This window comes from Diabrotica virgifera, chromosome 6 (assembly GCF_917563875.1).
Source record: "Diabrotica virgifera virgifera chromosome 6, PGI_DIABVI_V3a".
Classification (NCBI taxonomy): Eukaryota; Metazoa; Arthropoda; class Insecta; order Coleoptera; family Chrysomelidae; genus Diabrotica; species Diabrotica virgifera.
Window position 1 is genome coordinate 227,104,810 of NC_065448.1, and position 27,998 is coordinate 227,132,807.

Sequence of the window (27,998 nt, forward strand, 5' to 3'; positions counted from 1 at the left end):
GCAATGAATTACAACAAAAGTTTTGACAGTTTTGTGGTTTGAAAGTGGTTAGAATTTTAAATGTCAAAGTTCTAAAAAATGTAGAATAGAAATGAATTCCGGTGACGAAGAGTTACAGCTTATTTTATTTGTTTATCGTAGATAAAATATTGTATGAATCTGTGCGTGAAGTACTTTTTGCGAACTTACGCGATTTATAGCACTCGCTCCGTTGTCGCTCGTGCTCTAAAAATCGCGTGCGTTCGCAAAAAGCATACTTCACGAACTGTTTCATAAATAACTGTTGTTGTTTCAATTTCTATGTCATAATAGTATATTATGCAACGAGCATTTAATTATGAAGCGAGTATGAGGGATACGAAACGAGCCGCCTAGCGGCGAGTTTCGTATAGAGTACAAGCTTACTAATAATAATTAAATGCAAATTGTTTACACGATTTTTTCTATGATGATTCACAACGAAAAACATATTTAAATTTATTAATTTTGTAACGCAAATAAATTAAGTAGTTTGTCAGTTTCTTTACATATTGAGAACTGTCAAAGCGTATGTATTTGACTCGCCATTGATCACTGCGCGTGTGCCGCCTTCATCGCGAATGTCATATCACGATTCTATTGGTTAAAAATATGTATCGTAATGAAAATATATATCATAATGAAGTTCATTATGATTAACTATTATGATTATGATGAATATTATACTATGAGAATAGAAAAAAGAATTTTGTATTCAACTTTTTTAGAAGCATAATTATTGCTCCAGCGTATTTAAACTCATGTAAATCAAAGAAAATATTTAAAATGGTATATACAGAGTGGGCCAAAAAAGAGTCCAGCTCGATATTTGGCAGTATTTATTAGATTTTAAGGAAATAAAAAAACAGGTTAATTTTTGATTTAAGGGGGACACATTTTTATGGTACATATATCTGTCATTTGTCAACCCCCTTCCTTTCACTTTCTCCACCCATTATTTTTAAATAGGGAATAGGGATCGTGTGTTAGCACATTTGAAAGTTTATTCAATTCTCTATTCAGTAACATTAACATTGACATAATCATTTACACAGGGTGTCCAAGAAAAATTATTTTGAATTAAATTAATTGACAAAAAAAAAGAATGTATGTAATTTATTTAACTCGGAATTCATTCTACTGCGGGCAGAAAACAGAAAAAAATGTTTATTTGATAAATAAACATTGTTTGTTGCTTAAATTCAATATTCAACCTACCAAGAGGTAGATGGGTGGCCGCTTGAACATTTAAATTAAGCGAAAAGCAATGTCTATTGTTGTATAATTTTTATGGGAAAAATTTACAAAATAAATTTATATCAGAGACCACGAGATTGTAAATCCACGAGAGAAAAATTGTAAATATGTATTATAATTTAGTTAGTAAACAGTGTTATCGCCGAAAGTGAAATCGTTAAGGTGGTTCGTTAATGGGTCTCTGAACGGACTTAAACAATGGTGCGGGAAGATTAGAAAGTACATTTTATTTCGCTTTCGAATCGACAATAGGACATTTGTAAATGATTCGTAGAAGGAGAGACAGTCAACCAATTTATTGAGTTTAGAATATAAGGCTTTTTGTTTAGCATTTTGAAACAACGAAAAGTAATTTGGTATCTCCTAGAATTTAACAAACTGGAAAAGTTGTATACAAAATAAATGGGTCCTTAAGAAATGAACATATGGGTGTAGTGGGTAGAGAGGATGTTTGTGATTGGCGGAGATAGATGGATGGAAGGGATGAGAGTGTTGAGTATGTGTTTTAGGAGAGAAAAAATGGTCATTGTTTAATGAATATCTGAAGAGTACAGTCCAGTTTTTAAAAAGTGAGAAGTCGGTGTAAAGTGGTGAAATTGGCCTTTGCGAGCAAAATCTTGGTAAAACGAAATCGTTGACCGAGTTGGGAAGTTAATTTTCCTTGTGTCCGAGGAGATTCCTGTTTTCTGTCTAGAACGAGTAGCCGGTGGGTATCAATTTGCACAAGATATCGAGCAGAGGAAACTGAATAGATATTTCGAGCGAGTCTCGTTGTTTGTTTGTTGGTGAAGCAGTTTGGACGAGAAGGACCTTTCGCTACATCCTAGGAGCACGTGTGGGAGAATCGAGGACTACGCAATCCAGGAAGAAGAAGTAAAGAAGAAACAAAAAGGTTAGTCAGAATTTTTGTGAAACGGAGATAGTTTGTTTTATATCCACACCATATTTTTTTATTTTTGTATTGAGCAGTTCTATAGCATAATTTAGTCATTCCAAAATTTAAAGAATAAATAAGTAATCAATTCAACAGGAGAAAAGTAAATTTTATTTTTTGTAAGAATATTCTAACGAATTATTTAAATAAAATTTTTGTTTAAACAAACGAGATATCAGAATTAAAGCCTAATTTATTAGATGAGAAAAAGCTGCAACAGAATTGAATTTTAGTATAATTTTTAAATCTTATATTAATTTATGGTATATTGGATAAGTAATAGTTATTTATGATATAAGTGTTAAAAGTACACGTTTAAGGCACGCATGTCAAAGTTTGCAGAATGAGCGAAGCGAGTTCTGCAATTCACATGAGTGCCTTAAAAATGTACTTTTTAACACGCATATCATACAATATTTTTTCTACAAACGTAATTACAGGACAATATCTACAAAAACTTTTACTTGAACTTGACTGACATTCCATTTTTATATTTTTTTGACATTACATCAAAATTACCTATACGGTCAATACGAACTGCAGTGCCTTAAAATTTTTAAAGCACTAGTGCCTTAAAGTAGCATTTTTAACGCTCGTATGGATAAATTGCATTTTAAACACGGTTTTAGAAAAAAATATTTATAACATTTATATGACATCTAGTGTGTTTAATTTCCCTGTTTTCTCCCTGGATAGGGAAGCAACTAGAGATACTAGAAGCCACAAACCTAAGATAATGCATTAAAATTAAAATAGCCCTTAGAATAAAATTTATTAGAAAATTTAATTTAATTTTGGTTATATTTTACATAAGTAATAATTAAAATAATTAAGTAATTAATCAAAATAAGAATTTGCTGTTCAATCTCATAACAGAGAGAAATACAGAGCATAACACTATTTATCAAAAAACATTTTTTTCTGTTTTGTGACAGCAGTAGAATGAATTTTAAATTAAATAAATTACATACATTCTTCTTTTTGTATCAATTAATTTAATTAAAATATTTTTTTCTTAGACACCCTATATAAATAATTATGTTAATGTTGATATTACTGAATAGAGAATTGAATAAGCTTTCAAATGAGCTAGCAGACGATCACTATTCTCTATTTAAAAATAGGGGGGGAGTGGAAGGGAAGGGGTTGACAAATGACAGATGTATCTACCGTAAAAATGTGTCCCCCTTAGATTAAAAATTGACCTGTTTTTTATTTCCTTCAAATTTAATAAATACTGCCAAATATCGAGGTGGACTCTATTGTTTGGCCCACTCTGTATAATATTTACATAATATAATAATTTACTTATAAAATATGAATTTTAATTATATTAACTTTTAACCACTTATTAAAAAAATTAAAAACAATATAAAAAAAGATACTTAACAGACGGGTTTCGAATTTCAGACAATTTCAAAGGATTTTCGTAAAATATCGAGGTGGACTCTATTGTTTGGCCCACTCTGTATAATATTTACATAATATAATAATTTACTTATAAAATAAGAATTTTAATTATATTAACTTTTAACCACTTATTAAAAAAAATTAAAAACAATATAAAAAAAGATACTTAACAGGCGGGTTTCGAATTTCAGACAATTTCAAAGGATTTTCGTAAAAGACGATTTCAGTACTGTTTATTTTGCCGCATACTGTATATCAATACATACTAATAACAAACCTGGAATAATAATGCTACAATATCTTTTTTGTATTCATTTACTCTCCTGTAATATACCTACGTCTTAAATTGCTGCTTAATTACGTGAATAATAGTACAAACTTTCCCAACAACTGTCCAGTTTTAATTACCGTATTTACGACCTATCCTCCATTTCCACAAACTACTCTTGCTAGAACGTTAACTAGAAGGTCCACATTGAATTTTTTCGGGCCACCGGACCGTCATCGTCATTCATGTCTTAGTTACGGTGAATTAATGAGTTCATCTCTTTCGCATGCCGAATGTGGTCGGCTTCTCGGTCTCGGAGGGCCCCAAACTCGCCCTCGAGGGCCGAGATCCCGCTTCGTTACGAAGTCTTGATGACCGTGGAAAGGGTGAGTGCGGAATACGCAATCGACGGACCCTGCAGCCCTGCAGGGGCGTTGGTGGTTACTACGATTGTTATACAAAATTGAATGTCTGATTGGTTTAACTTTGTTACGCAAAAAATCGAATCAGACGGACAAATTGGGGATAAATTGGTTATTATGTCCGAAAAGGGATATTGTAGTTGTTTTAAAGTTCATTTCTGCTGTTAAATGGGTATTTGCATGGCCTATAAATGTATACTTGTGGCGTTATTATACACTGCGCATCAGAGAAAACGGGCACCCCAAAAAATGGGTCATTTTTGATGTCTCGAATTTCCTAAACTTGTCCGATTTAAGTGATTTTTTAATATGTTATAGCCTTATTCTTTAACAATATCGCTGTAATAATATTATTGCTAGACAGGTAAATTGTCATTATATACCGGGTGTACCAATCAAGCTGTCTTTTTTCTAAAAGTTCGGAACACCCTGTGGAATATTCTGGCATTTACAAAATACTGAAATTAAAACCCAACTGTAGCCTCAGGTTTTATTACCATTATGTTTTTTTTTTCATTCGATCATGTTGGATAATAAAAAAGTTAGGTACTTTAACAACTAGCCATGTTCTTCATCAATACAGAGTGTTTCTAGATAAGTGCGACAAACTTTAAGGGGTAATTCTGTATTAAAAAATGATGACCATTTGTGTTATAAACATATGTCTGCAAATGCTTTGTTTTCGAAATAAGGGATGTTGAATTTTTTATTACAAACTGACGATTTATTTATTGCTCTAAAACCGGTTGAGATATGCAAATGAACTTTGGTAGGTTTTAAGAGGTAGTTATTTTGCATTTTTTGATATACAATTAAGAATTTTATATTTACCATTGACGTGCATAAGGGTACTGTGATTTGGTCTGTTGATATATTAGGCATCAATTCCGATGTTTGGTTGACTAACCTTTTTCCTGAATCTTCTAGTGGCTCATCATGGTTTTGTTGGCTGTTGTATAGTTCGGTATAGAACTCTTCTACTACCCTTAATAATTCATCTCTGTTGATGATGATAGTTTCATCTCTATTCTTTAATTTTGTAATTTCTTTTTTGCCATTTGTTAATTGTCTTCTTAGAACTTTAAGGCTCTTGTTGTCTTCCATTGTTTGTTGAATTCCATTCCATTCAATTCCATTTGTTCGGTTTTATATTTTCGGTTGTCCGTCCTAATAGATTTTTGTATTCTTTTACTTATCTCTCTACGTTCATGGTGTTCTTTACTTCTATTACTTTGCATTTTTCTCCGCTCTTCCGTTAATGCTTGTGTTTGGGGGCTTATTCTTTTGTTACCTCTGTGATGTCTTTTGGCAGTGTATCTTATGGCTCTCTTCTATAGCTTCTATTATAATGTCATTCACCATTATATTCTGCTTTATTTTACTATCTTATAAATCACAGAGGATAAATAATTCGACATTTAATGTCAAAACTGGTTAACTATCAACCAAGTAGAAAAGCTAAATGCACATAGTTTTCAGTCACTAGCATTCATAATTTTTTCATAATAAAATTATCAGTCAAATAAAAAAAAATGAAAAAAATTTTTTTTAAGAAACGCTTTTCTTTAGCTACGAGTGACTAAAATTAGAAATATTATAAAAAATCAACTAAAAAGCAAAGAATGAAAAAAAAATGAAAAAATCTAACATATTCGTCAAAGAAAAGCGTGGCGCGTCTTCATCGAATAAACGGTTTTCGCCCCAAGCTTTTCTTTAACGAATGTGTTATATTTTTTCAATTTTTTTTATTCTTTCCTTTTTGGTTGATTTTTTATAATAATTTTAATTTTAGTCACTCGTAACTAAAGAAAATCGTTTCTTAAAAAAAATTTTTTTCATATTTTTTAATTTTTTACTTTTTAGTCTTACAATTTTCAAACATTAAAATATATCGTCATGTTTATTAAAATATGTATAAAACATATGATGTACTAACATGAAAAGTAGTCGGAATGGGCAAAAAATTTGAAATTTTATTGTTTATTTATGAAGCATAACGTAAAACAATTAACGCAAAAAGTGAAATTATGTATGGTTCATATCATTAGCTACAATCCGTAAAAGTTTCAAGTTTTTACATCTTAAAAAACAAGAGAATTTAAGCATTTTCCATTAAAATCTTTTTTTTATTTAAACAATTATTAAACATAAAAAAATTTTTTATTGACTATTCGTGTATTGTTCCCGCAAATGCATATGTCTGCAAATTTTCATTCATTTGCATTGGAGAAAAGGCAGTCAAATTAACGTCTAAAGATTTGACGCAAACTATTGAACTAAATAAAAGTGTTTAAAAACAAATGGATATCGTATATTTTCATACTAATAGTTTTATTGGATTCTATTAATTAATTAAAAATTTGAAAGAATAAAGGGGAGAGTTGATCGTGAAGATAAATAGTCCAGGGTAGAGAAGGATAAAGGAAAAACTAAAATACCTAGGTATGTAAAAGACGGATGTTCTTATGGTAAAATAGAAATTAATGTAGACTCAACTTCAAGAAAATTTCAAATACTCACCAACAATAGTTAGAAAGACAAACTGGCCGATAGGTGGCGTCGTACTTATTTGGCATTCGTAAATCCCCGTGTCTTTCTTCTGGGGATACCGTATCCTAAGCGTCCACTCTTCTGTATGGGGTGTATGAACGGCTTCGAATCGTTGATCGGATGTATAAGTGTACCTTCCAACTGTTAACAGATGGATGTCTCGATGTCGTACCCAAGAAACCTATAACAAAATATATTCTTATTGATATATACATTTGCACATAAGCTTTACATAAATGTATATCTTATACGAGCTGTGTGAGAGTTAGCACTGTCCTCATTCAAGATGAGGCAAAGAACTAGGTTGTTTTTGCTAAATTCGTCTATCATTGCTGGTATATGCAAACAAATAGTTGCATATCATCGGACTAATATGAAAAATGCACAAGTCCAAAATATTCAATTTCAGACTTTTGATGGCAGCATTATCCTAAAGCTATGTACAGCTCTATTTTCTTCTAATATGGTTTACTAGATTTTGATAAAATTGTGAAAGTGAAATTTGAATAAGTCCATTTTAATGTTGAAAACCATATGAAATCTGCACAAGTCCGCTCTTGTTAGTGGTTAAACTGTTCAAGCGTATCGGTGATTCTCTGATATTTATACAATAAGGAGCATTTTTATTGTAAAAGACTGAGTATCTATATGGTATAGGTTCAAATGACATAACATTTTGTTTGATAATTAACAAACTGATTACTAAAGACCTTGAATTTAAATTGTTTAGGGATTTAAACAGTGCACTGTTCACATTATATTTATTGGTATATAAGTGCACAGTTGTTAGTTTTTTGCCTCTCCTGTAAAACCAGGTATTTTGGATTTATGCATTTTTCACATTAGGCCAAGATATACCGTTCAGAATTGATGCGCAAGGTAAGGAAAAACGACTTAAGTTGTTTTAATAATTATTTATAAACTTTTTAGATATGAAGAATGACAGTTTAAGGTTAGCATATTACGAGAGTCCCCTTGATGAGTCCCAGAGGATTAAATATGCATAAGCGAATGGTGAAAGTCCCTGTATTGAAACTAAATCTTAATCATTTCATTGCAGACGAAATATACTTCACTCGACGTCGATTTTTGACACTTCGCTTCGTTATCGAATGTATTCGCTTCGTATCTATTTAGTGTACAGATAACGAATGATCGATAACGAAGCGAAGGGTCAAAAATCGAGGTCCTGGGTGCTAACTCGATTTTACGCTGCTTTTACATTGCAGTCTTTTTACTATAAAAAAAGAGTAAAAGGGTATATATATCTAGGACAAATCACTAGAATAAATCTCACAATAAAACGCTGAAAAACGTTTTGTTTTCTATACTTCTACAAAATTTATTACAACTATGTTATTACTACAGCTGTTTCGGCAAAGTGCCTTTCTCAAGTGATCACTTGAGAAAGGCACTTTGCCGAAACAGCTGTAGTAATAACATAGTTGTAATAAATTTTGTGGAAGTATAGAAAACAAAACGTTTTTCAGTGTTCTATTGTGAGATAAAATGAACTTCCATCAAGTAACGGTCGAATCCATCAATTACTAGAATAAATAAAGAAAATCAAACCGAAGAAATAAAGAGAAGAATAAGATTGGCCTGTTCGTCATTCGGAAAACTGTCTTATATTCTAAAGAACAGAAAATACCAGCAATACCTAAAAACAAGAGTATTCAGTTAATGTGTACTCCTTGTTCTAACATATGGCTCTCAGACATTGACGTTTACAGAAGAAAATATGGAAAAAATAGCAAAGAAAGAAAGATCCATGGAAAGACAAATGCTAAACATTAACCTCCAGGAGATGGAGTGGGGGGTCGTCTTTACCGTCATTTGAAAGATTTTTGAAAAATATTAAACGCGTATTTTTCAGTTTTTCTATCCAATCTTCATTTCGCGAATTATTCGATCGTCCCGCAAATTATTCGATCGCGTCAGGCGACGAGCTCCACCCTGGGCATCAGGTACCTAGGAGACCATCGCCGTTATGAAATTTGTGTTCACTCACCTCCAAAACCACCAAATACAAAAATTGAACTCATTTCCTTCAATATTTCTTGAGTTCTAAAATTTTCATTTTCCATTTCTTAGAGATGCACTTTGAAAATGCATTTTCTCATACACAAAATAGTTTGCCGGAGATCAATTTAGTTCACAAAAAACTCTTTCGAATTGAATGCAAAAAGTTGCATGACGATTCATCTTACAGCACAAAAAAGTGTGGTCGAGTGGCACATCATTTGAAAGGTAATTTTTTCTTAAACGACGCTCTATTTTTTTTTAAATTTACTTAAAATGTTTGAAGATATTTTGGACTTTGAAAATTTATTATAAATTAGTTAAATCCAAAATTATCTTTAATGTTATTCCGCAATTAAAAAAAAAAGGATCCTGTAGAGAAAACAAATACCTTTTAAATGATGTGCTACTCGACTACACTTGCTATTAAAAAAAACTGGGGGGCTAATGCGGGGCAGGAAAAGTGGGACGAATTTTGCATGAAAATTCGTCCACCCTCAATACAAATTGAGATGTTTTTTTAATTCTGAAAAAACTCTTGGTTTCTGAGTTACTGGGGTGTGGGGTCAAATTTTCGTTGGAACGCTCTGTATAATAATTAACTTATAAAATATGAATTTTAATTATATCAACTTTTAATCATGTATTAAAAAAATTAAAAAGAGATACGTAACAGACGGGTTTCGAACTCAGGACCTCTCGATCTCCAGTATACCACTGTGCAAATGAGCTACCATATATCGATTCGTTAATGTACTTTAAAATGGTATTTAAATGTCCTTGCATTAGTCACATTTTTAAAATAGTTTGAAATTAAAACAATCGGTTTATCCATATAAAAGCAATTAAATATTGCATTGTTAGCTAGTTTTGAGCGATTCTGAAATTTTCAGGTGCCTAGGAAACATAGAACTATGTTTAAAATTGATTACAAAATTTGTGGAGATAGTGATAAATACCAAGAGAAGTATATAAAAACGTTTTAATAACATTTATATAATAAAATGTCTTCTTCTCTTTACTAAAGTATAATTATATTGTAAAAGTTCTCGTAATTTTTCCTAATTTTAAAATTCCAGATACGTCTGGAACGTGTTAAGTATTGTAAGTTTGTACAAAACTCACAAGAACATTTTCTTTCGAAGTAAAGCTGGACCCGAGCCAAGTTATTATGAGCGCGGTTACATATTCACCAACATTTTACTGCAAAATGAACCTATAAGTATAATTTTAGTTATAAAGTTAAGTAGAAGTTTGGAACCACCATGTAATATGCAGTTAGTAACCAGAATGTGAGTAAAAATTGTTTGAATGGACAGTCCAAAAAATTATCTTCTTTTTTCTTTCAGCTAGTGACAATCTATGCACCGTAGGAGGCTTTTATGCTATTAAACTTATAGGGTTAAATTAATAGTCTGGGGGTCAGTGCTGTTTCGTGTCCGATCAAAGTTCCTCATCGTGTCAGAGTTTACTTAGACTTTAGACTTTAGTCTGTCAGTTTGAGGCCAAGATGAAGACCACTTTGTAATACCGTTGCAATTTAATTTCTTGTGACATCGACTTATTGTCGACATTTTTGTAGCCTAAATGGCATAATTATTATTACATTAAGGTCTTTTGACCTAAATATGTAGCTAGTTCCAACTACTTTGGATCTGAAGTTTCTACCACCTGATGATGGACTGATTGGTCCGAAAACGTTTGTGATTTTATCCATCTTGGATCATTTTTAGAAAAAAATTTTTAATAAATTATATACCACCTACCTACATGTGAGGTTTTTACTTCATTAGTAAGTTTTTATTATGGTATACAGCCAATGAGAGGAATCTTTTCCTTTATATTTTAAATTAATATTAACCTCTAAACCAATGTTGTGCATATCTGCAAATGACGCCTAGAAAGGATATGCGCACTGGGCAGTAGTAACGGTATGACGTACTTAGACGTCATCAGCATTCAAATGGTTAAACTGTCTTTCTTTACCTCCGTTTACTCACAAATGAGGCCGTCAGAGCAACAATGTCCTAACCCACAACCGACAATTTTACCGAAAAGCATTTTTTATATTAAAGGTATTCCTTATTTAAGTATTTTCAGGTGCAGAGTGGTTCAAGCAACGAATGCTTGGGAAGAGTCGGGAAGACCCAACGGCACATGGCGATTCTGACAAAAGAATACTGAATCTGCTGATCCGAATCTTCTTAATCTTCAGACGTAGTGCCAGTCCAATGCTATATCCAATGCCACATGATCGTGACAATAAAAAATGAGCAGTAAAAAAAAGAAAAAATAATGAAAAATGAAAGGCTACTAAACATGGGAATCAACCACAATAAAGAAGAAACATAACAATTATTTATCAATCCAGCAAACAACACTGGAGGAAGCACATCTCAAATGGGAACATAGAAGGCGAAAATATCGACTCTAGAGTTATTAGGACTGACAGAGTTTGCCCTAGCGACTGTCTTCGCCGCGTGGATATATATAAAAGAAAGAAAAGGCAACTGAGATAGCAAATCCGACAGAAGATTCACTTAAATTTTGCAATCCGACTTCGTTATTGCCATAACCTCGAAACCTCAAACTTTTCGGGAAAGCAAAAACAAATTTTATATGCAACAACTCTTAAATTTTTTTCTGTGCAACGTCAATATCTAAGTCAACCAAATTATGCACTCATATTGATTATGTGTGTAGATATCTAATAGTATTTATTTTTAGTTATTGACATTGCTTTACCTTGAAATTCAACCTTAAAATATGATAAGGCACTATTGCTAACGCACCCATACTCATAATTCGAGGATTAGGGTATATCAACCCGCTTTATCACAGGCTATGGCAGTAACATAGGTTTTACTTCAGTAATTTTTTTGGCAAACAAATGAATTGTCACATGTTAGGGCAATATTCAAAAATAAACGGTACGTACCACACATCCACTTTCGACCACAGCGTGACGCGTGATGGTTTGTGGCGGGCTTGCTAATGCTGGGAGCGCCAAAACCGGAAACGGTAATAACGCTACAGGCGCAATATCTAGATTTTTAGAAAACTAAATTATATGACATTTTTCTAAAATGAAGACAACGCCCAAAAGAACTGCTAAACCAAAAAAAAAAAAATGATGAAGTAATTTTCAATCTTAATAGCAATATTAATAATATTTAAAAATATTAAAATATTACTAAAGGATTTTTAAATTGAAAACTTATTGGTCCATTTCCTTGGGAACACCTCCATGGGTTCTAAAATTTGCAAGCCATATGGATTCTGAAGCGAAGAAGACAAGAGAGAATTCAAAAACTTACAATTCACGACCCCGTCTCGTCTGTTCAGCTGGTAAATTCCAACAGAAAATGGAACTAGTTACTCAAATAAGTAACGACCAATATAAAAATAAAATAAAAATTCCATTTTTATTCAGTTGCAATGCGAAGGCAAAATAATGTTATTTTTCACTTAGAATAGGGAGCGCAGTCCAGCATTCTGAATCGACGATTCTCGACGAGTCTCATCAGAGAGAACGTAGGCCTGCTACTCTATACGCTAAGTGACCAACACTCTCCACCTAAGTGACCACTTGTGGGGAATATACTCTCGGTATTGGTCACTTAGAGTATGGAGTAGCAAGCCTACGTTCTATCCGATGAGACTCCAAGAGTCTAAAATCGTCGATTCAGAGTGCTGGACTGCGCTCCGTATTCTAAGTGAAAAATAAGGTTGTTTTGCCTTCGCATTGCAACTGAATAAAAATGGAATTTTTATTTTATTTTTATATTGGTCGTTACTTCTTTGAGTAACTAGGTCCATTTTCTGTTATAATTTACCAGCTGAACAGACGGGGTCGTGAATTGTAAGTTTTTGAATTCCCTCTTATATTCTTCGCTTCAGAATCCATCTGGCTTGCAAATTTTAGAAGCCATGGAGGTGTTACCAAGGAAATGGACCAATAAGTTTTCAATTTAAAAATCTTTTAGTAATACTTTAATATTTTTAAATATTATTCATATTGCTATTAGGATTGAAAACTCCTTCATCTTTCAATTGTCAGGTGACGCTAGTCACCTAGTCCATTCACGTCAGTTGCGGTGTGGGGGATAAACTCTAGGTGTTTGTCACTGAGGGCCAATTTCTCATATCGAGTTCAACTCCAGTTTAACCTGAACTTCTAGTAAACGTCAGTTTAAAGTCAAAATCGTCTTTCTCAATTCCCGTTCAACCGATGGCAGTTTAAACTTGAACGATGCTTGAACGGTGAAATTCGGCCGTTCAAAGATTTCAGAACTCAGTTCAGATGATTTCATGGACTACGCATGCGTTGTATTAACACGAAACGCTGTCATAATATAAATATATCCTATTTTATTATATTAAGCCTAACGATAAACGATAACATTATTTGTGTTTTTATAATATTTATTTATAATTATTAAAATGACTATTTGACTATAAATACTTAAATTTAACTTTATTCAAAAACAGCATAAAAAAGGTAGTTCAAAATGGCGACAGTTTTTACCTTTTGCCATCTATTGGCATTTCTCGAAAGCTGTAGAACGAGCACTGACATGAACGCGCAATGAGAAATGCATTCCAAACAGAACCGGAGATCACCCGTGAACCCGGTTCAACTGAACCATAGATTAACGCAGGTATGAGAAATCGACCCTTAGAGTATGGAGTAGCAGGCCTACGTTCTCTCCGACGAGACTCCAACAAGAGTCGAAAATCGTCGATTCAGAATGCTGGACTGTGCTATGTATTCTAAGTGAAAAATAAGATTGTTTTCCTTCGCATTGCAACTGAATAAAAATGGAATTTTTATGATATTTTTATAAAAAAAAATAATTTTCCATTTTTTAGGGATATGGCACTAACGAAGTTGCGGTGCGATTTGCTAGTTTACGAGTTCCCGATACACCTGACGCAACTGTAAGTTTAAAATTCGAATCCATTGGGTCAAAACAGTTAAGAAGACACTCTGACACGATGAGGAACTTTGATCGGACACGAAACAGCACTGACCCCCAGACTATTTAACCCTAGAAGTTTAATAGCATAATAGCCTCCTACGGTGCATAGATTGTCACTAACTGAAAGAAAAAAGAAGATAATTTTTTGGACTGTCCATTCAAACAATTTTTACTCACATTCTGGTTACTAACTACATATTACATGGTCGTTCCAAACTTCTACTTAACTTTATAACTAAAATTATACTTATAGGTCCATTTTGCAGTAAAATGTTGGTGAATATGTAACCGCGTTCATAATAACTTGGCTCGGGTCCAGCTTTACTTCGAAAGAAAATGTTCTTGTGAATTTTGTACAAACTTACAATACTTAACACGTTCCAGACGTATCTGGAATTCTAAAATTAGGAAAAATAACGACAACTTTTACAATATAATTATACTTTAGTAAAGAGAAGAAGACATTTTATTATATAAATGTTATTAAAACGTTTTTATATACTTGGCTTGGTCTTTATCACTATCTCCACAAATTTTGTAATCAATTTTAAACATAGTTCTATGTTTCCTAGGCACCTGAAAATTTCAGAATAGCTCAAAACTAGCTAACAATGCAATATTTAATTGCTATTTTATGGATAAATCGATTTTTTTAATTTCAAACTCTTTTAAAAATGTGACTAATGCAAGGACATTTAAATACCATTTTAAAGTACATTAACGAATCGATATATGGTAGCTCAGTGGCACAGTGGTATACTGGAGATCGAGAGGTCCTGAGTTCGAAACCCGTCTGTTGCGTATCTCTTTTTAATTTTTTTAATACCTGATTAAAACTTAATATAATTAAAATTCATATTTTATAAGTTAATTATTATACAGAGCGTTCCAATGAAAATTTGACCCCACACCCCAGTAACTCAGAAATCAAGAGTTTTTTCGGAATTAAAAAAAATACGTCAATTCGTATTGAAGGGGGACAAATTTTCATGCAAAAATCGTCCCACTTTTCCCGCCCCGCATCAGCCCCCCAGTTTTTTTTTAATAGCAAGTGTAGTCGAGTGGCACAAAAGGTATTTGTTTTCTCTACAGGATCCTCTATTTTTTTTTTTAATTGCGGAATAACATTAAAGATAATTTTGGATTTTACTAATTTATAATAAATTTTCCAAAGTCCAAAATATCTTCAAACATATTACGTAAATTAAAAAAAAAAATAGAGCGTCGTTTAGAGAAAAAACGCTGAACGGAAGGGCCGCCCGAGAACTTTATCGTACCGATCTATTATCGTTATCGTACTAGATACTGGCATTCTATAAAAATAACAAAATTACTCGTTATTTTGATATTTTAGAAACACCTTGTATACTTGAAAATATTTTATGGTTCTACGCATCATTAATTCCTGCATGTGAGAAAATGTTCGATGCCATATTTCGGGACACACTATAGATGTATAGATTATTGCATAAATCAATAGAATATTATACTCATACTTTCATTTCAAATTAGTTCATTTTTCTGAGAAATTAATAGTTTACAATATTTGCATTTCATTCTATTTCTATTACGCCAGTCAATGCTATCCTACTGCATGGATTTTAATGAAATTTTGGGAGTAGCCCTATCTCCTAATTCAAAGTCTATCCTATATACTATGGCGCTTTTATCATGGGGGCGGTTCCCACCACTTATCGGGGGTGGAACATTTTTATTTTCGAATTACATGGAGAAAGAGAGAGATTTTAAGAAAATTTAAAAATGCATTCTATAATTTGATCACATTTTTTACAAAAACCATTCATTGTAAACCCGTTCAACTTTTTGAAAGTAGAAATAACACTTTAATAAAAGGTATTGCAGAAGAAAAACAATGCATTTAAATTCTGGTGGATGAGGGGTTAAATGTATGTTTCTCATTTTTCCTTAAAGAACATTAGTCATATATTTTTTGTACCATATCTCGCTTAGTTTGAATGTAACCGACATTTAACGGTGCTCGTTTTAAAGGCCTTTTCAAACACTACAAAAGGCGTTGGTACCTACCGTTCCTCTGTTATTTCAAGTTGAATACACCAATTTGAGCATACACCAAAAACAAACTCTTTTCACCTACCATATCTCTTTTTGTATTATAAATAGAATATTTACGAAGAAATGAATCTCTTTGTTATTTATAATCTAATATATAATTTTTATCTAATAAAATCTAATAAATCTCGTTTTATATAGTGTTTTTAGTTCGCTGCATAGTTTTTAAGGTATTCACAAAAAACCGTCCGAAAAGGTATCATTTTTTCAGTGAAAATGGCCAATTTTCAACTACGCATAACTCAAAAAGTATTGAGTTCTCAAAAAAAAGTATAGACCAGTTTTGCCTAGAAATAGGTTCTCTAGCCACTTCCGTGCTTATTTTGACCAACAAATTTGCCACCCCTTGAAGGGGTGTGAACCGCCCCGAGATAAAAGCGCCATAGTATATAGGGTAGACTTTGTTTCTTGAGCTATTCCCTACTTACTGTGAAAATATCAAGTACATCGATGTAGTAAGATGGAATTTGGAGCCAAATACCCTCTTTGACTGCCCTATAATAATGCTCTGCTATGATCGCTTGAGAGAGGACACACAAAAGATTATAGCAAAATTTCTATTTACTGTAACTTTTGGAGTTTTTGAGCTACAGTAGCAAGTTTTATGTCATTGAAAAGGTAATTTTTCATTATTTCAAAATATGTAAAAATATATAGGTCGTATCTAAAAAATTAAGATTCTTTTTTCATTTCCGGTTCAACCGGAAGCCATATTTTGGGAAAAATTCTTTGTGATAACGGATAAAAAAGTACCATATACGTCTGCAAAATTTAAAATTTTACTTTCTATTACAAAGGAAGTTACGGGCGCTCGAATATTTTTTAATTAAAAAATTCATAACTTCCCTGATATGGGGAGTTAAGAAATCTGACTAATGTCATTCAATTTACCGATAGGATATCAAAAATATATAAAAAAATAAACAAATTCCTTGGAGCTATTTTTAAGAAAATCTAGTTCAAATTCATGTCAAATTTTGACCCCTTAAGTATAGGCAACCCATAACCTTTTCTGAAAAACGATAATATTCTTCTTATAGCCCCATCTTTAGGCTATACATCGACCTTTTCAAATTAAACTTATCTTAAACAAGTTTTTATGGGTCTAGGACGTTTCATCGCCGCCGTTTCGATGCCGCCAGTTCGATGCCGATGCCGGCCGATTCATCGCCAGTCAATTAATCGCTATCTGATATATTTCCGAATTCTCGACAGTTACAATTATTAGTTATTTTTAGTATTAATTAGGAAATGCGAGATATGACGGCGATGAAATGGACTGGCGATGAACCGGCGGCATCGAAACGGCCGGCGATGAACCGGCGGCATCGAAACGTCCCATTCCGAGTTTTTATATAGGTAGGGAAATGTGTCGGGTGAGCGGTCAGCCATGTTGGCCACCATTTTGAATTTAAAAATGTCAAATTCCGTATTTGTATTTAGCTGTCGATGAGATAACTTTGAGTTAAATTTCATTTGTTTCGGTCAAAAATGGGCCCTAAATAACCCCCCTATTTCGGCCCCCTTTTGAGAGGTTTTTTTTAAAAGCTTAGTTTCTCGACAAAATTCTCTTAAACTTACTCATACCGAATTTCATCGAAATCGGTCCAGTAGTTTTTGCTGGGTGGTGGCGACATACGTACGTACGTACGTACATAAGTATGTACATACTTCCGACATGTTTTTTTTATTTGCTTTTTAGACTAAGGGGGACTCAAAACGTCGGAAAAAAGTGAAATCTGAATTTTTTTTTGCACGATCCTATACCTTTATCTATTATACTATACTACGTATGTAGTACGATAAAGTATAATTACCTTTCAAATGATGTGCCACTCGAAACCAATTTTTTTGTGCAGTTAGATGAATCGTCATGCAACTTTTTGCATTCAATTCGAGAGAGTTTTTTATGAACTAAATTGATCTCCGGCAAACTATTTTGTGCATGAGAAAATTCATTTTCAAAGTGCATCTCGAAGCGATGGAAAATGAAAAATTTAGAACTCAGGAAATATTAACAGAAATGAGTTCAATTTTTATATTTGGGGGTCTTGGAGGTCACTGAACACGAATGTCATGACGGCGATGGTCTCAGAGGTAAATGGTGCTCAGGGTGGAACTCATCGCTTGGGACGACCGAATAATTCGCGGGACGATCGAATAATTCGCGAAATGAAGATTGGAGAGAAAAACTGAAAAATACTTGTTTAATATTTTTCAAAGATCTTTCAAATGACGCTAAAGACGACCCCCCACTCCATCCCCTGGAGGTGGAGTGTGGGTAAATTTAAAATCTTAAACGGAAACGCTCATTTGTTATTACAGATTTGGATTGCTTACGTAAAAATAAGTAACTTTTATTCGAGAAATTTTTTCGAATTGTGGATAGATGGCGCTATAATCGGAAAAAAACGATTTATCGTGATACCATAGGTAAATTATAGAAACGGTCTAATATCTCGAGAAATACACTTACAAATAAAAGACCAAAAAATACGTATTAATATTTTTCAAGAACCTATCTAATAACATCAAACACGACTCTCCACTCCACCCCCTGGAGGTGGGGTGGGGGTTAACTTTAAAATCTTAAATAGGAATCCCCATGTTTTATTGCAGATTAAGATTCCTCATGAAAATATAAGTAATATTTATTCGAAACATTTTTAATTGCTAATAGATGGCGCTAATAAATAGTGTTTTTCCGATTATAGCGCCATCTCTTCATAATTCCAAAAAATGTCTCGAATAAAACTTACTTATTTTTACGTAAGGAAACCAAATCTGTAATAATAGGCTATTGATTATGTATTTGAGAAAGGAACTACAACGTTAACGGGGTTTTATTGTTTCAGATAGTCAATGGACCTTTAAATATGAAAAACCCGCAGAGTGCTACCATTTAAAGGGGTGCGTTTTTGAGAAATGGGTGAATTAGTCCCTAGGCACAGAGCAAATTAGAGTCAGTTCTATGCACTTTTGGTACAAACACGTCTACAGGAAAATTATTTCAGGTTAAATTTACTATCGAAACATCACATTTTAAAGTCAAAAATATTTTTTTTTACAAAAATATATTCAAAAGAAAAGCAAGAAAAAAACACGAAAGATAGCAATTTTGTTTTGCCCCATAACTTTTTTCCACGGGGATATAGGTATAGGCATTGCTTTACAGAAAAAAAACTTCCATCCTTCTTCTTTAAAATGACGTGGGGTAGAAGTTTCTATAATTTACAGTTTCCAAAATATGATTTTTCAAAGTGTGCCACTAACAGCGATTTTCGCCCATTTTCCTTGTTCCTTCTCGAACATTGTTCTGTAACTTTTTTCTACGTACCTCTAGGGATATGCAATGGACATTTAGTAGGAAGAAAAGTCAATTGCATTTAAAACGGTCTATTTTAGAAGGCTGTATGGCTATTTTTAAGCAAAATATGGTTGTTCAAATTTTTGTACTTTTAATGATTTTTGATATATTTTACGATTATTTTTAAATTTCCTATTATAACTTTTTTTATTGAATAATTAGGTATATACATTATACATTGTCTAATAAAAAAGAAAGCTTATTTTCTTTACTTTAAAATGGTGTATTGTAAAAAATTCTAGGACTATTTTTAAACAAGGGATGCTTTTTTAAAATGTGACATATACACATGCAATAGGTCCCACTAACTTGGAACCATATGAAAATTTTTTTTATTATTATCTTCATGAAAAAAAATTATTCTTTATAAAATGGTCTGCATAGTCTAAAACCAAAGATGCAATCATCAGATATAAAATTTTGTCAATAGTGTACGAGGTATGTTAAAAAATATGAATATCGCTCAAGAGTAACTTTATATTTCACAATATCGAAAAGTGTTATTAAGAAAAGTTATTTGGAATTAAATATTATGTTATAATATGCAATTACATTTTTCTAATTGAAAAAAATAAAAATTTTCTCAAATTACGGGTACCCTTTAATATCCTACGGATATCTTGTTTAAAAATAGTCCTAAAATTTTTTGCAATACACCATTTTAAAAAAAGAAAACAACCATTTGATATTCTACAATGTATATGACTAAATTTACAAGAAAAAAAGTCATAATGAGAATTTAAAAAATAATCATTAAAAATATCAAAAACCATTAAAAGTATAAAAACTTCAAAGAGCGTAACCTGCTTAAAAAGAGCCGTATAGTTTTATAAAATAAGCCATTTTAAAGTCAATTAACTTCTCTTTCTACTAAATGTACCATTGCATATACAGTCGAACCCGCTTATTAGAATAGCCTTCGTGCCAAGCAAAAATATTCTTATAAGCGGGATATTCTAATAACCGATCATTGGTGGCTAGCTGAAATAAGTGTACCGAATATACGTTATAATAGTACACACTATGTCAATATGTATATGCATATGGTTTTAGATCTTTTTATTTAAATAAAAATTTATAATCTATTTACAAAAATAATTACGAAACGATTAGACAATAAATTGGAATTGGATTTTAGAAAAGACTTCCGAACAAACGAATATATATTCTATTGGTAATAAATAATCTTATAGAAAAATGCTGTTTCTAAAAACAGCCAAGTGTGTGGCAATGTACCTATAGAAATTTGTAGACAAATGAAATTATTTTATGACCTTGTCGGCATACGATCGGCATAACACAGTAATAAAGTGTATTAGGTACCTGACAAACCGTAATAATATACAAAACAGCAGGCTTTCGAAGCTCTTACCGACAAACCATTATATCAGGCAAATTTAAAATTTTTAGGATATTGTACGTTAAAATTTATTTGTTGACCTGAAAAAATTATTCTAAAAAGCGGTATTAGGTTACTAAACCATATTCCGATAAACGGATAAATTTATTAAAGGGTAAATGGAAACGTTTCGGGGCCTCGAATTTATATTCCATAAACCGGGATATTCCTATAACCGGTACTCTAATAAGCGGGTTCGACTGTACCTAGAAATATGTAGAAAAAAGTTACAGAATAATGTTTGCGAAATAATGGGGATGCTGCGAGCGGCGAATTTTAAGAAATCCTATTTCGGAGACTATAAATCCTAGTGATTTTTGCCCAACTTTGTTTTAAAGAGGAAGGATGGAAGTTATTTTTCTCTGAAGCAATACCTATCTCTCTTTCTCCTGTCGTTTTCCCATTACTGAGGATCGTGATTTCTTCCAATATTCCTAACAATGTTTCTCCATTGGTCTCTATCTTCAGCTGCTCTAAGAGCTTCGCAGAATGAGTTTCCAGCTAAATGCTTTATTTAGTCAGACCATATAGTCGTTGCAGACATACTGTGGACAGCCTTTTTTTAATATTGAGTTGGTTTAGAATAGAAACGTTTGTCCTATGAGCTGTCCAAGGTATGCGCAGCATTCTTCTTCAGCAACACATCTCAAAAGCATCAATTTTTTGGCGCTCGCATGCACGAAGAGTCCAAGTCTTTGCTCCGTATAGAAATTTTGAGAATACAAGGCATTCACCAGTCTCATTTTGATATTTTGAGAGATAGATCTCTCTTTCCAAACTTTAGTTAGGCGACTCATCGCATTTTTTGCCATACCAATACGTCTCCGAACTTCTGCTTCACAGTTACCATCGTTAGTTATACTAGACCCGAGATAGACAAAGGTGTTTACTATCTGATATTTCTGTAATATGTTAGTCAGTTGAATAGTGTCAAATCTGTCTACCACCATTATTTTTGTCTTTTTTCATTTTCATTTTCAGACCAACTTTATTGCTTTCGTACTCAACTCTTCTCAGAAGATCAAACATTTCTTACTCATTTGCTGCTATAAGTGTAGTTCCATCTATATCCTATATCTATATCCTACATCTATATCGTATATCTATACCTATATCTCTGTGGAAAAAAATTATGGGGCAAAAAACAAAATTGCTTTCTTTCGTGTTTTTTTCTTGCTTTTCTTTTGAATATATTTTTGTAAAAAAAAATATTTTTGACTTTAAAATGTGATATTTCGATAGTAAATTTAACCTGGAACAGTTTTCCTGTAGACGTGTTTGTACCAAAAGTGCATAGAACTCACCCTAATTCACCTTGTGCCTAGGGACTAATTCACCCCTTTCTCAAAAACGCACCCATTTAAATGGTAGCACTCCACGGTTTTTTCAAATTTAGAGGTCCACTGACCGTATGAGACAATAAAATCCCGTTAACGTTGTAGTTCCTTTTAGCTCTCTTATTTTGAACATAATCAATAGCCTATAAAAATGTGGGCTCCTATTTAAGTTTTTAAAGTTACACCCCTCCCCACATCCAGGGGATAGAGTGGAGGGTCGTGTTTTATGTTATTCGATAGGTTCTTAAAAATATAAGAGACGTATTTTTTGGTTTTTTATTTGGAAGTGTATTTCTCGAGATATTAGACCGTTTCTATCGTTTTTTCCGATTATAGCGCCATCTATCCACAATTCTAAAAAATGTCTCGAATAAGAGTTGCTTACTTTTACGTAAGCAATCCAAATCTGTAATAACAAATGGGGTTTTTCTTTAAGATTTTAAAGTTACCCACCTCCAGGGGGTGGAGTGGGTTGGTCGTGTTTAGTGTCATACGATAAATTTTTTTAAAATATTGAACACATATTTCTCAATTTTTCGATCCAATTTTCATTTCGCGAATTATTCGGTCGTCCCAAGCGACGAGTTCCACCCTGGGCACCATTTACCTCTGAGACCATCGCCGTCATGACATTCGTGTTCAGTGACCTCCAAGACCCCCAAATATAAAAATTGAACTCATTTCTGTTAATATTTCCTGAGTCCTAAACTGTTTTTGCCATTTCATTGAGATGCACTTTAAAAATGCTTTTTCTCATGCACAAAATTTTTTGCCGGAGATGAATTTAGTTCACAAAATTGCCTGACACTCTCTTGAATTGAATGCAAAAAGTTGCATGACGATTCATCTTAGTGCACAAAATTCCTAGGTTTAATGCTTCGTTGCCTCGTCTATTAGAGCATTATTTTATTCTACAGCATTGTAAAGAATCGTTCCGTAGTTGATGTAAAAAACAAATACAGTGATATAAGGCAACTTTATATTCAGTAGTTAAGGGCATCCACGTCAGTAGTTAAGGGTTAATATCATAAATATGTCATACAAATTTTTAACAACCATAAAGTGTGCTACAGTCGGAAAAATGAAAAAAAGGATGTGTGTGTATTTTGTACGCACGTAAGAAGATATTCTTCTATTATATAGGTAATTTAAACTAAGTAAATACACTTAACAGGTTATTTGTATTTTATTTAAAAATTAAACTAACTTTCTAATCTACCACTTTCAAAAATTTTTTATTAAAACAACCAAAAATAAAAAACGCTGAACGGAAGGGCCGCCCGAGAACTTTATCGTACCGATCTATTATCGTTATCGTACTAGATACTGGCATTCTATAAAAATAACACAGTTACTCGTTTTTTTTGATATTTTAGAAACACCTTGGATACCTGAAAATATTTTATGGTTCTACGCATCATTAATTGCTGCATTTGAGAAAATGTTCGATGTCATATTTCGGGGACACACTAGAGATTATTGCATAAATCAATAGAATATTAGTCATACGTGCATTTCAAATTAGTTCATATTTCTGAGAAATTAATAGTTTACAATATTTGCATTTTACTGCATGGATTTTAATGTAATTTTGGGAGTAGCCCATTCTCCTAATTCAAAGTCTATCATATATATTATATACTATGGCGCTTTTATCATGGGGGCGGTTCCCACCACTTCTCGTGGATATTTTATTTTCGAATTGCATGGAGCAAAAGGAAGAATTTTAAGAAAATTTAAAAATGCGCTCTATAATTTGTTCTTATTTTTTTCAAAAACCTTTCATTTTAAACCCGTCCAACTTTTTGAAAGTAGAAATAACACTATATTAAGAGGTATTGCAAAAGAAAAACAATGCATTTAAATTCTGGTGGATGAGGGGTTAAATGTATGTACTTCTCATTTTTCCTTAAAGTATATTAGTCATATAATTTTTTGCACCATATCTCGCTTAGTTTGAATGTAACCGACACTTAACGGTGCTCGTTTTAAAGGCCTTTTCAAACACTACAAAAGCATGAGCACTTTGAACATGCACCAAAAAACAAACGCTTTTTACCTACCATATCTCTTTTTGTATTACATGTAAATAGAAAATTTACGAAGGAACGAATCTCTTTGTTATTTATAATCTAAAAAGAAAATTATATAGTGTTTTTAGTTTGATGCATAGTTTTTAAGGTATTCACAAAAAACCGTCCGAAAACGTGTCACCGTCAAACTCAAAAAGTATTGAGTTCTCAAAAAAAGTATAGATCAATTTTTACTTAAAAATAGGTTCTCTAGCCACTTCCATGCTTATTTTTACCAAAAAATTTTCTACCCCCTTGAAGGGGTGGGAATTGCCCCAAGATAAAAGCTCCATAGTATATAGGGTAGATTTTGTTTCTTGAGCTATTCCCTACTTACTGTGAAAATATCAAGTACATCGATGTAGTAGGATGGAATTCGGAGCCAAATACTCTCATTGACTGCCCTATAATAATGCTCTGCTATGATCGTGTGAGAGAGGACACACATAAGATTCTATGTGCAAAATTTCTATTTTCTGTAACTTTTCGAGTTTTTGAGTTACAGCAACGAGTTTTATGTCATTGGAAAGGTAATTTTACATTCTTTCAAAATGTGTAAAAATGTACCGGGCGTATCTAAAACATTAAGATTTTTTTTTCATTTCCGGTTCAACCGGAAGCCATATTGTAGGTAAAATTTATTGTGATAATAGATAATAAAGTACTATATACGACTGCCAAATTTCAAATTTTGGTTTCTATTACAGAGGAAGTTACGGGCACTCGAATATTTTGTTATAAAAAATTCATAACTCCCCTCCTATGAGGAGTTAAGAAATATGACTAATGTTATTCAATTTATCTATAGGACATCAAAAATATATCAAAAAATAAACAAATTCCTTGGAGCCATTTTTGAGAAAATCTAGTTCAAGTTATGTCAAATTTTGACCCCTTAAATATAGGCAACCCATAACTTTTTCTGAGAAGCGATAATATTCTTGTTGTATCCTCATATTTGGGCTATATAAATATTTTTTCAAATTAAGTTTATCTTAAACAAGTTTTTAGATTGGTAGGGAAATGTGTCGGGTGGGCGATCAGCCATGCTGGCCGCCATTTTGGATTTGGAAATGTCAAATTCCGTATTTCTATTTATCTATCGATGAGCTAACTTTATGTTAAATTTCATTCCTTTCGGTCAAAATTTGCAAAAATGAGCCCCAAATAACCCCCCTATTTCGGCCCCCCTTTGAGAGATTTTTTTCAAAAGCTTAGTTTCTCGACAAAATTCTCTTAAACTTACTTATACCGAATTTCATAGAAATCGGTTCAGTAGTTTTTGCTGGGCGGTGGCGACATACGTACGTACGTACGTACTTCCGACATGTTTTTTTATTTGCTTTTTAGACTCAGGGGGATTCAAAACGTCGAAAAAAAGTGAAATCTGAAAATTTTTTTTGCACGATCCTATAACTTTATCTATTATACTCATACTTCGTATGTAGTACGATAAAGTAAAAAATATGAATCGCCCAGGATTCGAACCCGCGTCCTTCCAATCTCGGAGCTAACGCCCTACCAACTACTCCAGCGAGGTCCTTGCAATTGACGTGTAAGTTTCGGATCAAATGGTGACACAACACGGCGACAAATAGTGTAGAAATATTATGCTTACATAATATTTTATTATTTTACTACAGAGAAACACAAATCCAAAAACACAAGAATTATAATAAATAATACATTTACTAAAAACACTAATACATTCTTTTAATGACTTATTTGCACGGTTACAGATACATACATACCTATCTTGAAAGATTAGCAATGAACTATATGCTATCTGTGTGCGCAGGCGCGCATATTTATGTACAATTTTACCCTGAATCGAATCGCCGCTAAAGAAGAATATCTTCAAAAATACCCATGAACGATCACATCAATCACTTATTTTGTATTATAACAAACGTTTGTTATTTATAGAAAAAGACAGCAAATAGAAAATAGATTGATGTGATCGTTCATGGGTATTCTTTCATTTTTCCGACTGTAGTTTCAACTACAATTAGAATGTTTCACTGATGATGGCCTGACTGGAACTATACAGAAAACGTTCTGAATAATCTGTAATCTGTTTGGATGATGGTAAGGTTTTTTAAATAAAATATTCAATTTCACACGAAGGTTTTACTTCTTTGTAAGTTTTATGTATAGCTGGTTCCAAAAAACTGATACGACTCTTAAAGCGTATTTTGTAGAAAATTCCACACCTGTAATGTTGAACCAATCAAAATACGTTATTTTGACAGGTCACCATGGCAACGGAGGTATTTTATCGGAAATTTTTTGCTCGTGGGGTACCCAACAGCGAATTATAGTGGAAATTTTTTGACGTTTACAATAACAGAACATTTTTGACAGACTGGTTTTTATTTGTTTACATAATTTAGTTTTGATTCATTTTCTATCGCTTGTAGTTACTCAAAACTTATGTAAAATTGAAGAATATACTATTTTCTATCTTGAAATGGTATTCCCATGCAACTACAATGAGTAGAAATTACGAATTTGAAAGCCTAAATAATAATTGCTGACAAAGCTATGGCGCGCTATTAATCTGTTCATGCAGCTTTGGATTTTCAAATGCAAATTTGGTGTGGAATTTTCTTACAGAATACCACGCGAAGTCAAATTAATATCCGGAAATTTTTTTTTGATCATGAATATTTTTAGAAAATTTCCCTCGTCTGCGACTCGGGAAATTTTCAAAATATTCATGAGCTCAAAAAAATTTCCGGAAATAATTTGACCTCTAGTGGTATTACTAGTGAAAATTGAGCAGTATTTTTGGAAGGAAAAATACTTATTGTTTACATACTGTCACTGTCACTACCAAATCTTAAAATATGTCAGATAACTTATCCTGTTCAACCTTAAAAAATGGCTGTTTGTTTGTTTATTTTATTATTTGTCTGTCATAATAAATATAATAAAATGTCAGACCATCATACACTGCTCAAAATGATCAAATCTTACTAAGAGTCGTATCAGTTTTTTTAGGAGCCAGCTGCACCTATCAAAATTATTATAGTTTCAATTTTTGTTATGTGCTTTTATTTGTAGGTTCATAAAATGTTCAATGTAAAACGGAAAAGTGATTTCCGTAATGAAACAAAGTAGTTACCCAACAAAGTTAGTTTCGCTGACCTAGGACTTCCGTCCTCACGTCAACTCCAGAGTTGTTACTAGCTTTATCATACATAACTTGGCCACTTTAACTTTAGTATCGCTACGATTCAAACGAGATTAGGCTATTAATTTTCTATTGTACGATATGCTGGATATAATCAACTTTTTCATTGTTCGAAAATGTAAATGGGTATATCTGTTGGAAAGTTTAAATTTAAAGTGAAGAGTCCATTTGAAATAATTTTAGTAATATAAAAAAAGTCAGAGTTTTCACTCTAATGGCATATAAAACAGTATAATATTACTCTACATCCTACCAGACTGAAAACGATGGAAACCTTCTCTGGTTACACCTCCGAGGCTTCTACAATTTGCAAGTCATACGGATGCTGAGACTAAGGAAGATAAGGGAATTTTACAATTTATAATTCACGTCCCATCTGCTCAGCGCGGTAAAGATCCAACGAGAATGGTTCCCTTCGTACTCCAAACAGAGTAAACATGTAAATCAAAAATGACTAACCATTTTCAATTTCGTTGCGAAACGAAAATACAGCCGCTCCATATTCTAGTCCAATCAGAGAGTGCAGCAAGCACCTATACCGGTTTTGAAACTTACTAGTCTCTTATCAGGAGGTACATACGCTGCTCCATCTGATCCAACCAAAACAAACCCCGGCGCGCAGTCCCGGATTGCAACGAACGAAATGGCATAGATGCCCTAGCGGCAACTGCTA

At 32.7% G+C, this 27,998-nt stretch overlaps 1 protein-coding gene across 1 annotated transcript in view; it reads right to left on the bottom strand.

The window, feature by feature from the left end:
* The window catches only part of LOC126886311 (zwei Ig domain protein zig-8-like), a 146,264-nt gene that overhangs the window by 107,016 nt on the left and 11,250 nt on the right, over positions 1–27,998 (bottom strand). Inside the window, exon 2 of the mRNA XM_050653185.1 lies at positions 6,830–7,040. Coding sequence (XP_050509142.1) covers positions 6,830–7,040 — 211 coding nt within the window. The remainder of the gene's footprint in view (positions 1–6,829; positions 7,041–27,998) is intronic.